At 37.9% G+C, this 15,416-nt stretch overlaps 1 protein-coding gene across 14 annotated transcripts in view; it reads left to right on the top strand.

Moving 5' to 3' along the window:
* The window catches only part of EPB41L2 (erythrocyte membrane protein band 4.1 like 2), a 207,954-nt gene that overhangs the window by 147,124 nt on the left and 45,414 nt on the right, over positions 1-15,416 (top strand). For all 14 annotated transcript variants that reach the window (XM_045843891.1, XM_045843889.1, XM_045843888.1 and 11 more), the window contains 4 exons: positions 514-732; positions 6,493-6,580; positions 10,551-10,703; positions 11,250-11,347. In XM_045843891.1, the coding sequence (XP_045699847.1) occupies positions 514-732; positions 6,493-6,580; positions 10,551-10,703; positions 11,250-11,347 (558 nt within the window). The remainder of the gene's footprint in view (positions 1-513; positions 733-6,492; positions 6,581-10,550; positions 10,704-11,249; positions 11,348-15,416) is intronic.

The raw sequence follows: 15,416 nt of genomic DNA, 5'->3' as shown, positions 1-15,416 counted from the left end.
AATTGTTGTTAAAAGTATCTTAGGAAAATAAAAAGTTAGTATGAAAAGGTAGAGCAAATAAAAGGTAAGGTGACTTTAGCTTTTCTTGCTAGTGCTTAAGAGCTGCAGCTATTTTTAAAATTTTATTAACCTTTACAACTTTCAAAGTCATACTAATTTTGATTAGTTTTAAATATAAGAGGGAAAGTCTAATTGGAGTTTTTACCTTCAGTCACAAAACTATTTGTTGTAATAGTCATAGTCATAATAAGCTACTACTGCAATAGGAGTTCAGAATTTCCATTCTATTGTTTTGATCACTAGATTCAGTTTCTGTATATAAGCCACAAGGTTGGGTGTCCAAGGAGCAAGGTGGGCTTCTTACTAGAGAAAACGTTTTTTTGTTAGAGATACGAATATTGAATATTGCCTATATTGCATATTGGTTTTCAAAATGAATATTAGAGCTCAGGGATTATGAGCGCTGCAATCTTAACAAATTGTTCTTCCCTACCCTTTTGTCCTGTTTCCCAGATACTTCCTGTGCCTTCAGCTCCGACAGGACATTGCCTCTGGCCGCCTGCCCTGCTCTTTTGTGACTCACGCCCTCCTGGGATCGTACACACTACAGGCTGAACTTGGAGACTATGACCCAGAAGAGCATGCCAGTCATGACCTCAGTGACTTCCAGTTTGCCCCCTCCCAGACCAAGGAGCTAGAAGAGAAGGTGGTAGAGCTGCATAAAACCCACAGGTCTGTTGACTTGTTTGCTGGAGAGGGAATGGCCATGATAGATTGAAATAGCTTCTCTTATAAAACTTGCTAGACATTAGAGCATAGTTGATGGGATTATCCAGTTTTCCCTTTAGGAACTTCACATAGTACTAACTAAGATACCCTATAGCCCTGGAGATACTCTGTTAGGGTCTTTGTGACTGTAATATGAGGAACTATGCTCATGAGGCTCAGTGCTTTCATTTATTGGAAAAATTTACTTTTCTTACGACATCTTCTTTCTACTCCCAATCCTATCCCTGATACACACACACAAAACAAAAATAACCACATACTTGTTTTTATTACCATCTTTAATAGAACCAGGGAGATGATGAGGCATTAGGATTTAAATCAGAAATGTGGAAGGTGATAGACGTAGGAAAAATAACTGAAATATATAGGTTTCTATTCATAGAAGATGATCTTTGGTATAGGTGAGGATTACTTAATTACTTGCATACCATCTTACACTTTGAGAACTTTTATATCTCTGTGAAAACAAAATGCTTTTTTTAGCATAAGTTTTAAAAACTCTAGCTACAAAATTATAGTTTGTTCCTAATGCAGAATTAAAGTAGTAAAAATTTTTGATAAAAATGATTTGATAGGATCTTTTAGAGATTAGAAGTTTTTAGACAAATCACATTCATTGACGTTTCTTAAAAAAAAAAAAAAGGCGATTTCTTCTGACCACAGTGGTATGAAACACACAAAGACATGGAGGCTAAATAACATGTTACCAAATGAGAATGGGTTAACAATGAGATAAAGGAAGAAATTGAAAGATATGTTGAAACATGAAAATGATAACACAGCAATCCAAAATCTATGGGAAAGAGTGAAAGCAGTCCTAAGAGGGGTATTCATAGCATTACAGGCCTATCTCAAGAAACAAGAAAAAGCTCAAATAAACAATTTAACTTACACTTAAAGGAACTTAAAAAGGAACAACAAATCAAGCCTGAAGTGATAGAAGGAAGGAAATAATAAAGATCAGAGCAGAAATAAATGAAATATAGTCTTAAAAAATAATACAAAAGATTAATAAAATGAGGAGCTGGTTCTTTGAAAAGCTAAACAGATTGACAGACTTTTAACCAGACTCATCAAGAACAAAAAAGAGAAGACCCAAATAAATAAAATCAGAAATGAAAGAGAACTAACAAATGACACAAAAAAGTACAAAGGATTGTAATAAAATATTATGGACAACTATATGCCAACACATTGGACAGTCTGGACAAAATGGGTAAATTCCAAAAAACATATAATCTTCCAAAATGGAATCAGGAAGAGTCGGAGAATCTGAATATACAGATTACAAGTAGTGAAATTAAAGCAGTAATCAGAAAACTTCCAAAAAACAAAAAAGTCCTGGACCAGATTGCTTCACAGGTAAATTTTGCCAAACATTCAAAGAGGAACTAACACCTCTCCTTCTCAAACTATACAGAAATTTCAAGAGGAGGGAAGACTGCCAAGCTCATTTTACAAGGCATTATTCTAATCCCAAAACCAGATAAAGACTCTCGAAAGAAAGTTATAGGCCAATATCCCTGATGAAGATAAATGCTAAAATCCTCAATAAAATAATAGCGACCCGATTCAGCAGTACTTTAAAAAGATGATACACTGTGAGCAAGTGGGACTTACTCTTGGGATACAAGTTGGTACAATATCTTAAAATCAATAAATGTGATACACCACATAAACAAAATTATAAAAATGATATGATCATATCCATAGATGCAGAAAAAGCATTTGATAAAATCCAGAACCCATTTATAATAAAATCTCTTAGCAATGTGGGAATAGGTATATACCTCCATGTAATAAAGGCCATATATGACAAACCCAATGCCAACATCATACTTAGTTGGTGAAAACTACAAGCATTTCCCTTAAGATTGGGAACAAGGCAGGGATGTCCACTTTCACTACTCTTAACATAGTACTGGAAGTACAAGCCACAGCAATCAGACAAGAAGAAGAAATAAAAGGCATCCAAATTGGAAAGGAAGAAGTAAAACTGTCATTATTTGCAGGTGACATGATACTACACATAGAGAACTTGATAGATTCCACCAAAAAACTACTAGAACTGATAACAGAATTCAGTAAAGTAGCAGGATACAACATAAATATCCATATATCTGTTGCTTTTTTATACACTAATAATTAACTATCAGAAAGGGAAACTAAGAAAACAGTCTCATTCATAATTGCTTCAGGAAAAAAAAAAACCCAAAACCTAGAAATAAATTTTACCAAACATGTAAAAGACCTGTACTCGGAAAATTATGGCACTGAAGAAAGATATCGAAGAAGATACCAGTAAGCAGAAGCATATACTGTGTTCATGGATGGGAAGAATTAACATCATTAAAATGTCCATACTACCCAAAGCAATCTATAGATTCAATACAATTCCTATCAAGATATTAGTGGCACATTTCACAAAACTAGAACAAATATTCAAAAAATGTATATGGAACCACAAAAGACACTGAATAGTCCCAGCTGTCTTGAGAAAGAACAACAAACTTGGAGATATCATGCTACCTGTTATCAAACTGTACTACAAGGCCATAGGAAACAAAACACCATGGTACTGGCTTAAAAACAGACATTGAGATCAATGGAACAGAATAGAGAGCCCAGAATTAAGCCCATGCCTTTATGGTCAGTTAATATTTGACAAAGGAGGCAAAAACATAGTGGGCTAAAGGTAATGTATTCAGTTAATGATGTTGGAAAAATTGGACAGAAATGTGCCAAAAAAAAAAAATAGACCACCTTCTTATAGCATACACAAGAATAAACTCAAAATGGATTAAAAACTTAATTGTTAGTTTCAAAACCATAAAAACCCTATAAGAAAATTAGGCAAAAAAATATCAGCGATGTCTCATAGCCATATTCTTTCTGATATATCTCCTTGGGCAGGGGGTAAAAGATAAATAGGTGGGACTACATCAAGCTAGAAAGTTTTTGCACAGCAAAGAAAACCATAAACAAAAGGAAAAGACAGTCCACTGAATGGGAGAACATATTTGCCAGTGATACATTTGGTAAAGGGTTAATATCTAAAAATTGTAAAGAACTTATAAAACTCAACACCTGAAAAACAAACAACCCAATTATAAAATAAGCAAAGGAACTGAATAAATACTTCTCCAAAAAGGACATACAGGTGGACAATAGATATATGAAAAGATGCTCAAGGTCACTAATCATGAGAGAATTGCAAATTAAAACCACATTGATATATCATCTCACACCTGTAAGAGTGGCTGTCACCAATAAATCCACAAACAGGTGTTGGTGAGGATGTGGAGAAAGGGCAACCCTCATGTACTGTTTGTTGATGGGAATGTAGATTGGTATAGCAACTGTGGAAAACTGTATGGAGTTACCTCAAAAAATTAAAAATGGAACTGCCTTATGACCCATTTATTCCACTTCTAGGAATATATCCAATGAAACCTAAAATACTAATTCAAAAAATATATCCACCCTGTGATCATTGTAGCATTATTTACATTGCCAAGATGTGGAAGCAGCCTGTGTTCATCAGTAGATGAGTGGATAAAAAAGCTATGGTACACTTACTTACACAAGCAAATACTATTCAGCCATAAAAAAGAAGGAATTTTTACCTTTTGCGATAGCATGGAGGGACCTGGAGAGTATTTTGCTAAGTGAAGTAAGCCAGTCATAGAAAGACAAATGCCATATGATTTCACTCATATGTGGAATCTAATGAACAAAATAAACTAACACAAAATAGAAACAGACTCATAGATAGAAAACAGGGTGACAGCTGTTAGAAAGGGGGAGGGTTGGAGAGCTGGGTGAAAAAGGTGAAGGGATTAAGCAAAAACCAAAATGAAACAGAACTCATAGACACAGACAAGAGTGTGGTGATTAACAGAGGAAAAGCGGGGTGGGAGGTAAAAGAGGGTATGGGGTGTAAATGGTGAAGGAAGGAAGCTTAACTCGGGGTGGCGAACACATGGTGCCATATACAAATGATGTGTTATAGAGTCATACGCGTGAAACCTATATAATTTTATTAACCAAAGTCACCCTAATTAATTCAATAAAATAATAAAGTAAAAAATAAAAAACAAATATAGTATTTGACTTTAAGCATTTTTAATTTGAGAAGTGATACATTTAAATTTTATTTAAAGTCAAATACTTTTTTATTTTTATACATGTCAAGAGATGTGTACTATAATTTGAATTTGAAACATAGGTTCTGAAGTGCCTTGGGCAATATGAAGATTCATGGGACGTGGCCTTGCTTTGCAGGAGCTTAAAATTTGTTTAGTTGGGAATATAGATAGGAAAGGAAATAATTGCAGTATGGATAGAATGTGATATGTGTCCTCTGCCATAAGCTCAAATGCAAATACTTATGATCTTTATTATTATCAGTATGAGTGAAAGAAAATTAGACACTAAGAATTTATTTCAGAAAGATAAAATCTTTTAAAATTTTTTTTCATTTTATTATTTCATTTCTTGTTAATTATGTTGTATCTATTATTGCTGGGGCTTTTTTCCCCACTGGAAAAAATTGAGAAGTGTAAGTCTTTTGCCCAAATAGGCAAACACAGACACTTCTCCAGGGAGGACATGCAGAGAGCCCACAGACATAGAAAAAGATGCTCAGCACCACTAGTCATCAGAGAGATGTAAATTAAAACCACAGTGAGATACCACATCACACCAGTCACAATGGCCATCATAAACACATCAACAAACAAAAAGTGTTGGCAAGATTATAGAGAAAAGGGAACCCTAGTGCACTGTTGGTGGGATTGCAGACTGGTGCAGCCACTGTGGAAAACAGTATGGAATTTCCTCAGAAAGCCAAATATAGAACTGCCTTTTGACCCAACAATTCCACTGCTAGGATTATATCCTAAGAACCCTGGAACACCAATCCAAAAGAACCTTTGCACCCCAATGTTCATAGTAGCACAATTTACAATAGCCAAGTGCTGGAAGCAGCCTAAGTGCTCACCAATAAATGAATGGATCAAAAAACAGTGGTACATTTACGCAATGGAATACTATGCAGCAGAGAGAAAGAAGGAGCTCCTACCCTTTTTGACAGCAAGAATGGAACTGGAGAGCATTATGTTAAGTGAAATAAGCCAGGCAGGGAGGGACAAAGACCATATGATCTCACCTATAAATGTAACCTAATCAACAAAACAAGCAAGCAAGCAAAATATAACCAGAGGCATTGAAATTAAGAACAATCTGACAGTAACCAGAGGGGAGGGGGGGAGGGGATAATGGGGGGGAAGGGTTTTCAAAAACAACTATAAGGGACACATAGACAAAACCAAGGGGGAGGGTAGAAGCAAGGGAGGGAGGAGGTGGGGTCTGGGGTCATGGGGGCATGGTGGGGAGTAAACACAGAAAACTGTAATTGCAATAAAATAATTTTTTAAAAAATTGAAAGCAACTTTCTGAGATAAAAAGGATAGGGTGGAGGTGCATCTTCTTGTTATAAACAGATTTATATTAGGGGATTATAAGGGAAGAATGCTAGAGGTTGAGAGTTGAACCTTCTTACCTTTTTCTTACTCGACTGCAAGTTTGTCTGTGTTACTCCCTTCACCCAAATTCTCCAAGCTCATACACCCTTTTCTCCATCTTGGACACATTTTCTTTGCCTCCACCAGGAAGATAACATTGTTTCTTTTTAATTCTTAGGGGCTTATCTCCAGCACAAGCTGATTCTCAGTTCTTAGAAAATGCAAAGAGACTTTCCATGTATGGCGTTGACCTACATCATGCCAAGGTAACGTAATGTAATGGGGAGGTGGCCTCTTTCCAGTCTCCTGACTGACATTTGGAGAGGGCTCCAGTGTCAGAATAGCCTGGTCACCTTTAGCCAAGGGTACTCACCCTCACCCGAGGAGGGCCTCTGTAATATTTCTTTGTGGCTAGTTGTGGTGTTTATGGTTGTGGGAGGGTCCATTTATTCTACCCCCTACTTTTTCTTTCTTTCCCCAATATTTTTAATTAATATCCTTTTATAGGTACTCATCCTAAGACTCACTATGTGAGCCTTCTTGATTCTTCATCTTGTTTTATTCTGTGTCCTGGCTTTTGCTATGCCTAGTGCTGCCTCTGCTCCAGCTCCCTCTCCTGCCTCTGTCTTGGGGTCAGAGAGCAGGCCTTAGCCACAAGGACAGCAAAAGGCAGCATGGTCATTGCCCACTGTCCAAAAAGCTCTCGGGTTGTGAAGGAGGTCCCCATTTGTGTTTCTTCCTATTGGTCTGTTTTGTTCCTCTTATAAGTTAAAGTAGGCTGGCCCAGGCTCCAGGTGATGCAGCACCTTCAGTCTAATTGGAGAGGTGGGAAGAGAATGAACCGAAAGAAGATAGGTGATTGGGTTGGGAGGATGCTATTAATAAACGTCACCTTCTTCATGATCCTTGTTTGGATGATCACTTAGTGGGGAGAGTCAAGGAGGACAAGAGGTAAGGGAGATTTGGCTTTGAAAAACACATCCAGATTCAACCTGATGTGCTGAGGGAACGTGTGCTAGCCTGCTTGTGAAAGACCCTCCAGTCCCTAGATGCAGCATAGGGAGCCAGATTAAATGATCTGTGAAATCTCCAGGAAAGCCCCCCACCCAAAGATATCTTTCCCCCCAGTCCTTAGATTCATACTTCTTTGTGTTACTAGTACTGCATATTTGCAAAATGCTCTTTTTCTCTTCAGTGGCTTCCTTTATTCTTTAAATATTTTTCATCATTACAAAAGTAATATATGTTCATCACAGAAAACAGAGGTGAAGAGAAGAAAATAACAACCACTGAACTATGTGAAACGATCACTGCTAATATTTTGATACATTTTCTTGTTTTAAAAACAATCTTTGAGCAGTTGAATTCATGCATTTTAAAAATGGGGTTATGCTACATTTTGTGAGTTTTGGGTTTTTTTAACTTGCTTTTATAAACACTTTCCATGTTAGCAAATAGTCTCTGGCAGCAGCATATTTTAAATTGTAGGTGCTGTATACCTTTGATTTTTAAAAGGATTTTCACATACACCATCTCATTTAAGATTTGAATGTTTCTATTTCACGAAACTACATGAAACAGAGTGCAGCGAGTGACTTGCCTCAAGCCACATAGTGTAAAGCTGTCCCATCTGCCCGATGTCTTGTGCTAAGTCACTAGGAGGTGAAACATCTTCCGAACACTCGAGTGCCTTTGCGCTCCTTTCTCTGTGTGACGGAGGCGGGCTGCGCTGGCTGAGAGACAGGTGGAGGGAAGAGGAGAGGGCGGGTTTGGAGTGTACCCTCCTCCTCTGAACCCGGTGACACCTGCTACACGTAAGTCCCGCACCTGCCCCTGCGTTGGTCAGTAGTTAGAAACCCGGCCTTTAGTGGCAATACTGGAAGGTTTCAAGATTCTTGATTTTGTAATTGAGTCTTAGAAAAGTAAAAAAATTGCCAATTCTATTATAAATATAATTAAAGTTCTTGCTCTGTGGTCAAAAATTTAAAGTAATGTTTATTTTTTCATTCCTTCTATCATCTGATAGATTTTGATATTTGATAAGTGAAAAATTTGTAGCTCCTTTGAAAGAATATCTGTAGCAATTAAAAAAAATTTTATGTAGGTTTTTTTGTACCTTAATATGTTTTCGTTGTCTTGAGATTATATTTAAAAATTTTTTAATTAATGTTTTATTATCAGAAGAGTTCTTAATGGCACACGTTAGGCCAAATTGGAGGATGTTGAATAAAAGGTCTCCTGACAAAGGTACAGGGAAACCCCAAAAGTAGTGATACTTCTGAGGTAGTAAGACAGCAGCCCCTCTGGATCTGAAGGGTGTGAGCAAAGAGTGATTGCCGAACCGTGCAGAGAGCTGTCGTGAGAGGAGCTGTCATTGTCAAGGACACAGCCAGCCAGATGGCAACCATACAGGGAGGGAATCTGTGTATTAAAAACCTCGACCACCCCTTCCCCCCAGCCTTCCCTCTCTTCTCCTCTCCGATTTTATTTGAGAACTTCCCATGGGCTGAACCTGGGGTCATCAGTGGGCAGGGGATCCTGTTGGTACCCACGCGGGGCAGCTTCCTGAGGCAGTGAGCAAGGCAGAGAAGATGCTCTCCTTTTGTTAGTTTTTTTTCTGACTTTGTTGTTGAATGTCAGAAGTCAAATATGGAGAACTAAGGCATGTTCTTTCCCTTTCAGTTCTTATCCTTTATCTGTAACTTCTAGTCATATACAAATACTGATAATTTTAAAACAATGTGTGGAACAACTGAAAATCAACTGATTTACTTGGATCCAGATTTTGTTTATTTTTAAGTCAGATAAAACAGCTTCAGTGTCCCGTCTAAAGATTGCTTCAGACTAGAGATGGCTTTGTTCAGTGTTTCAAATGAGGGTTGCCTCCTTACTTGTGGTGAGAACATGCTGTCTTGGGAAATCTTCCAGCCAGCTTCCTGTGGCCATGGCCAGTGATGTTTTTGGCAAACACACCATTTGTGTTTGGTGCCAAGTTCCTTGGGCACCTGTGCCTGATTCACCCCAGCCTTTACTCTGTTCCTAGAGAGAACCGTGGCTGCCAGGATACTGGTGAATAAAGCACCTTAGCAATTAGATTTTCAAACCTCCTCAGATGATCTAATATCATTTTATTTGTATATATGAATTGCTCACATATCAGCACCTAAAGCAATTGGCATCAGTTACCTAGCACTGTGCTTTTATTTTTAAAAAACTAATACAAATTGTGTTAAATTGTTCTCAATAACAAGACAGTCGAAATGTTATACTTTTATTGAATTGAGACCTAGACTAAATGTAGTGTTTATTTTGGCTTTTTTTTTTTTTTTATAATTTGTTCTGTTAATGATTTCTGAAAATGTTAGTATCTCTAATAATATTCTTCAATTTTATATATTTTGAATGAGATTCAGTTTGTCCCTTAAAGATAAACAATAATTTGTATATTTTGAATATTGCGTATATTATATTTTCAACACTACTTAAAAAAATGTGAGGAGCCAATTTTTTACTTTTGTCTGTAAACGTATTTGATAGTTTAAAATCTTTCAGGTTCATGATTATTCTAAGTTGTCATCTATTCTAAATTAAAACACTGGGAAAGGAAAACAACATTAATAAGTTCAAGAAGAGCCTGCAGTTCTTTGAAGTACACCAGCCAAAGGAATGCTATACGAGAACTGGATGTCAGCACCCTGAGCTAGTGAAGAACTGCTTGAAAGAATTCAAAGATTTTAACATTATCAGCCTAGAAGAGAAATGTTCTGTAAGGGACTGGTGTTTTGCAAAATACAGGCATAACTTCAGCTATTAGTTGGGATAATCCATCTGAGATAAATTTGCCTAACGTAACCAACACACTGTCCTCAAGGGCTGGAAAAGCCTCTTGGAAAACAGATTTTTATCTCTCCTATCTTCAGGATACCTAAGTTGTGTTGTGTTTCCTTTCTTCCCCGGTAGCTGTTAGAGCCGAGGCTGAGAACGTGAATTCCGTGTTTAGAAGAATGCTGTACCCTGTGACCATGTTTTGTCGTCTTTGGCAAACAAATCTGATCCCTGCAGATGAATAGATTTACGATGTGTTGTGTGTTTTTATTAGCTTGTTGTACTGTCACTGAAATTTAACTACAAACCTGTTAACTTGGCATTCCTGGTGACGGTTTGAGGGGCAAATGCGCTTTGCATCTGTATAACTTTCACAGCTCTAACTCTGGTCAAATGGCTTATGCTTGGCAGGACTCAGAAGGCGTGGACATCAAGCTGGGCGTGTGTGCTAATGGGCTCCTCATTTACAAAGACAGACTGAGAATCAATCGTTTCGCTTGGCCAAAAATCTTGAAAATTTCCTATAAGCGCAGTAACTTCTACATTAAAGTTAGGCCAGCAGAGGTAAGCATGTTACAAGCCATTGGCCTTTCTGGTCAGGCTTTGACAGTGTTCTCCTTTATGGCTATGAGCTAACTGAATTCTTTTTCACTGAATTTAAGAAAATGAACTATTCTGTATTGCTCTGCGGTGAAAAAAGGTCAGGGTTCTCAGTGATAAACCAGCGTATACGTATATTCTTGTTGCTGAAAAACAAGCAACAACCACACTTTCACAGAACAGGAAAGGGAGTAAGTACCTGCACATTGTGGGGGCTCTTGTTTTGATTTGTTTTTATTTTTGAATCAACTGTGTGATAGAGATCAACAGGAAGGTGGTGAAATGAGTTTCAGTGGACATTGAAGGATAGTTGCTTCATGTCAGTGATTGTATGTGTACTTTTCATAGAAACTATCATTGAAGTCCATGAACTATTCATTTTGTATAATTATATTAGATGTATTGTTTTCAAGAAGAATTACTTTTTAGAGAAAATCAGAATCCATGTTTTTTAGTAGCTTCTGATACTTCTTAAGGAAAAACGCTGATTTACTCTATGGATTTATCTAGCTGGAACAGTTTGAGAGCACCATTGGATTCAAACTGCCGAACCACCGGGCTGCAAAAAGGCTATGGAAAGTGTGCGTGGAGCATCATACTTTTTACAGGTAATTGAACGCAGCTTAAAATTAATTACAATAGCTCTTGGTACCCTCTCCATACTGGGAGGTGGGAGTTGACAGTGCGACAGATGCGGCAACACCCTCTGCTAGGGCGCCCTGCTCGCCTCGGTGTCAGATCCCCTTCGTCTGCAAAGTCCACTCTCATGCCTGTGTCTGTTGCCTGGGCCATGACTTGTCCTCACTCCGAACCGTCTGCCTCTGCAGAGGTCCAAACCTCCACTTTCTGTCCACAGCCGCCTTTCCCTCCTCCACCTCCACGCTGTCCTAACTCGGCTGCTGTTCTTCTTTCCACTGTCACTCATCTTAGGTTTTATTTAGTAGTTCTTATCGCTGCCCTCCTGCTTAGCTTCGTTCCTAAACCAGCTTGATCCCTCTGGTCTGCCCCTCTGCTACTTTATCGAGAGCGTTCTAACCTCCTCAAGACCCTGCCCTTTTTGCACGTCCACTTGCCAGTCTGTTGGTCCTAGATTTGTCCCATGTCCTGACCTCACCATTTCTGTACCTGTGCTGTCAAGTGCTACCTTAAATAGCACAGCTGTCCTGATACACACACTTGTTCTGTTTTTTACACATACACATACCTTCTGTATCAGAGAAGATCACACAACTCTGTGGGTTAGTGCTATTCCAGATATATCAGTTATATCAGCCAGATCCTCAGTGCTGCGAGGTAATCGATCCTTCAGCTTTCCTTCACATTCCAAATATTCATGGCTGTCTCCAGCCCCTCAGTATCCCTGCCTCTCTGCTCGGATGCCCTCCGCTGTGTGATGCACTGACTGAAGCTGTGGGTCCGGATCGCTGTTGGTTCCACACACCTTCTCTTCTTCTCTTTCTGACTGTAATTAAGCATCAATTTCCCCTCTCCATTCATTTTTTTCTCTCTCTCCTGTCTCAAGGAAAAAGTAGTTGGTCCTGTCCCTTTGCCCGCATTTCATGGCTCGCATAGTACTGTGCTTTGTAAATTTTCCACTTTCTTTCCAGCGGGTGCCTCTGACTTCCTCTTTGGCCAATAAACATATGTATGTCTTGCTCCCTTGAAAACCATAAGAAGAGAAGATCTCCTTAAAACTTCTAGCTTTCTTTAGCCTGTTTCCTGCCTCTTTTCGTAGTTTTGTTCAAAGGCATATTTCTTACATTACTATTCTTGGCAAAGGGTATTTTGCTGGCCTTCATTATCTCTGTTTCCTCAGCTTCCTATCACTGTGCTATATATAGCTGTGTATCTAGACTCTTCATCTTTCAGGCTTTTGCTCTGGACTGTTAGGATCTCACCCTGTTCCTCCATATACCAGGTATGTGACTGTGGGCAAGTTACTGCTCCCTTCCGAGTCTCACTTTCTTCAGCCATCTGATGGTAATAACAATCGAATCTACTTTACTGGGTTGTTTTGAAGAGCAAATGAGGTAACACACGTGAAACAAACTTAGAACCTCTGGTATATAATACTGTTTATCATCATCACTATCATCATTATTCTCATTATTCTTAGTTTGGTACCACAGTGTGTTTTTTATCTGTTTCCAAGACTGCCCTAATATACTCATTTTAGAGGAAAAGTGCAGCTCATAAAATATACCTGAATCCATCTGACTTGATTACACCAATCATTTAAATCTTTGAAACGTTTGTGGTTTCTCTTGGTAGCCATGGAAACTTTCTCCTAAGACAATATGAGCCTGCCTCAAATACAGCTAGGAGGTAACATTTATGAGTGAAATGACACAGGTCCAGGAAGCACAGACAGCTGGGTTCCCTGTTCAATAGCGAGAATAAAAGCAATAATCATTTGACACTTAATCTTAGCCAAAAGGCTGAAAAGTGATAAAAGCAATAATCATTTTAGAAGTGACAAGTGCTGCCATTTACTGAGCACATACTGTTGTCAGACGAAGAACTGATTGCTGTGCGTAGCGCCCTCGTTTATTCCTCACCCCCGTGTGGAAGCTGCCCCTCAGAGCCCGGCGCCGGCTGCGGAGCACAGAGGCCGGCACCAAGCGGAGGTGGAGACCTGGCGTTCAGATTCTAAAGCCCTGCACTGTCCTCCCTCTTGGATTCTTCTAGGTGTTTCCAAGACGTCTGGGAGCTCTGCAGAGTTTTATGTCCTGCCGTCATTTTTGCTCACGTAACTCCAATGTAAAAGCATCAGTTTCCTCCTATAAACTCTTGGGATAATGATTAATGAAAACATTTTTGTATCTTTAAATCTTGTATAACTTTGCTCACAAGTGGTATCAAACATGTATTTAACACAGAAAGGGCAAATCATAATTTGTCTGCAGAATGCTTTGAATCCAATCAGTGGATTTTGTTCTGTTTTAGTTTATCATAAAAGGTGCAAAAGATTAGAAAAATAAAATAGCTTTCAGATCAAAGCTCTAAACAGATCTTTGTATTGATTGACAGCCACTCAGCTAGACTAATATTAGTGGAACAAGAACATAATAAAGGTGCTATTAAAGCTTGCTTGAGCATTTCATAGAGTCCATCACCATCCTAAGTGCTGTACATGATAATTGTATCAATCCTTATAACATGTCTTATAGGGAAGATGCAATATCTTCACTTTACAAAAGGAGAAACTGAGGAGCAGTGAAGTTGAGGAATATGCCCTTAGTCTTTTAGATGGTAACAAGTGGTGATGGAATTCAGACCCAGGTGGTGTGGCTCCAAGCACCCAGAAGTGTATTTGCTATGCTAGAGTTCCTGACTGAATCTGCAGCTAATGTGCATCCTGATATTTTCTCAGTGCTTTTTTGGGGGAGGGGAGGTTTGTGCTGGTGTGTAAACAAGATTAACATGAGGTTATCTAGCTTGACAGTAAACTGCCATTTAAACCTGGCATTGTAAATCCAGAGTAATCCCGAGTCAATCAGTGTCATCGGCCATTGCGTCAAGAGCTTTACTGGAAACCTGTGGCACTTGTTAAATGTATGATTGATTTAGTCATTAATATGTGGGTTTTCTTAAAATGTTCATTTTCCATAGATAAACATTAATATTTGTAATTACAGGATTTTTATAAAATTAAAATGTTCATATACTTCTTAAGCAGTAAAATATGTAAAAGTTGAATTTCTTTGTAACACATCATTACTACATTATCTTGCTTCAGGCTTTTAACGCTCTGATGATTAGTCCCTTATCACAGCTTTTAAATTTGCAAAAGTGAAATGATAGATGCCTTGTAGTGGTTTTGATGTTATTCATATGAAGATCGGGTCTGATGTGAAAAATGAAAATAATACCAAAAGAAAATAAAGTGATCTTGAAGTGATAGTATTGAAATATTTTGTTGATTGATCTACATTTTCTTAGAAAATTTATTTATATTACCATTGACTTAAATCACCCCCAAAATTGTTTTATCAGTAATAAATGTCTGTGGTCAAGTCATCCTTTGTTTTTGTTTTGATGTTTGTTTTCTATTTAATTGAAGTGTAATTACTTAAGGATTTCTTTTTGTCATCAGGAAATTAATCTGTAAGCTAATACTTTGTGCATGTGGTCACCAGTGCCAGTCAGGCAAGAGAGTATTTTATCTCATTTTGAAATAAAATTAAAATGCTCTGGTTAATGATGGCTTCTTTTGCATTGTGATATATGTCTTTTCAAAAATCTATTGGCAGAAAATGGCAGGTTTTAAGAAACACTTCTACCACCCTACAGGAATAGATAAAAGCCAAGAGAGCCAGAGTGTTTTAGTTCTTCTTTCATTAGTTTAATTTTAACACTTTTTTTTTTTTGCAGGTGGTTAATACTCCTGAGAATCCTTAATAAAGGGAGGATCACCTCTTGTATTATTACATGTAGCTTTACCTTGCCTAGTCTTTTTTCATTGCTTATTAAGCAGAATAAGATTTCTAAAAAGTTGGGCAGAAGGTCTAGAAATACTTGAAATGGTAACAAATTCTTAAAGAAATCACTCTTATTTGGAAAATGATAGGAAAGATTTTGGTAGCGTTTTCCATGTTGGAGTTGTCATCTAAAGCCTTCTTGTTTAATAAACTACAAGAGCTCTGAGATTTTTTGTTGTTGTTGTTAAGATGTTTT

The sequence above is a fragment of the Phyllostomus hastatus genome, unplaced genomic scaffold, assembly GCF_019186645.2.
Source record: "Phyllostomus hastatus isolate PE091 unplaced genomic scaffold, TTU_PhHast_1.1 phas_contig_40, whole genome shotgun sequence".
NCBI classification, from domain to species: domain Eukaryota; kingdom Metazoa; phylum Chordata; class Mammalia; order Chiroptera; family Phyllostomidae; genus Phyllostomus; species Phyllostomus hastatus.
This window is presented reverse-complemented; position numbering and strand designations above follow the sequence as displayed.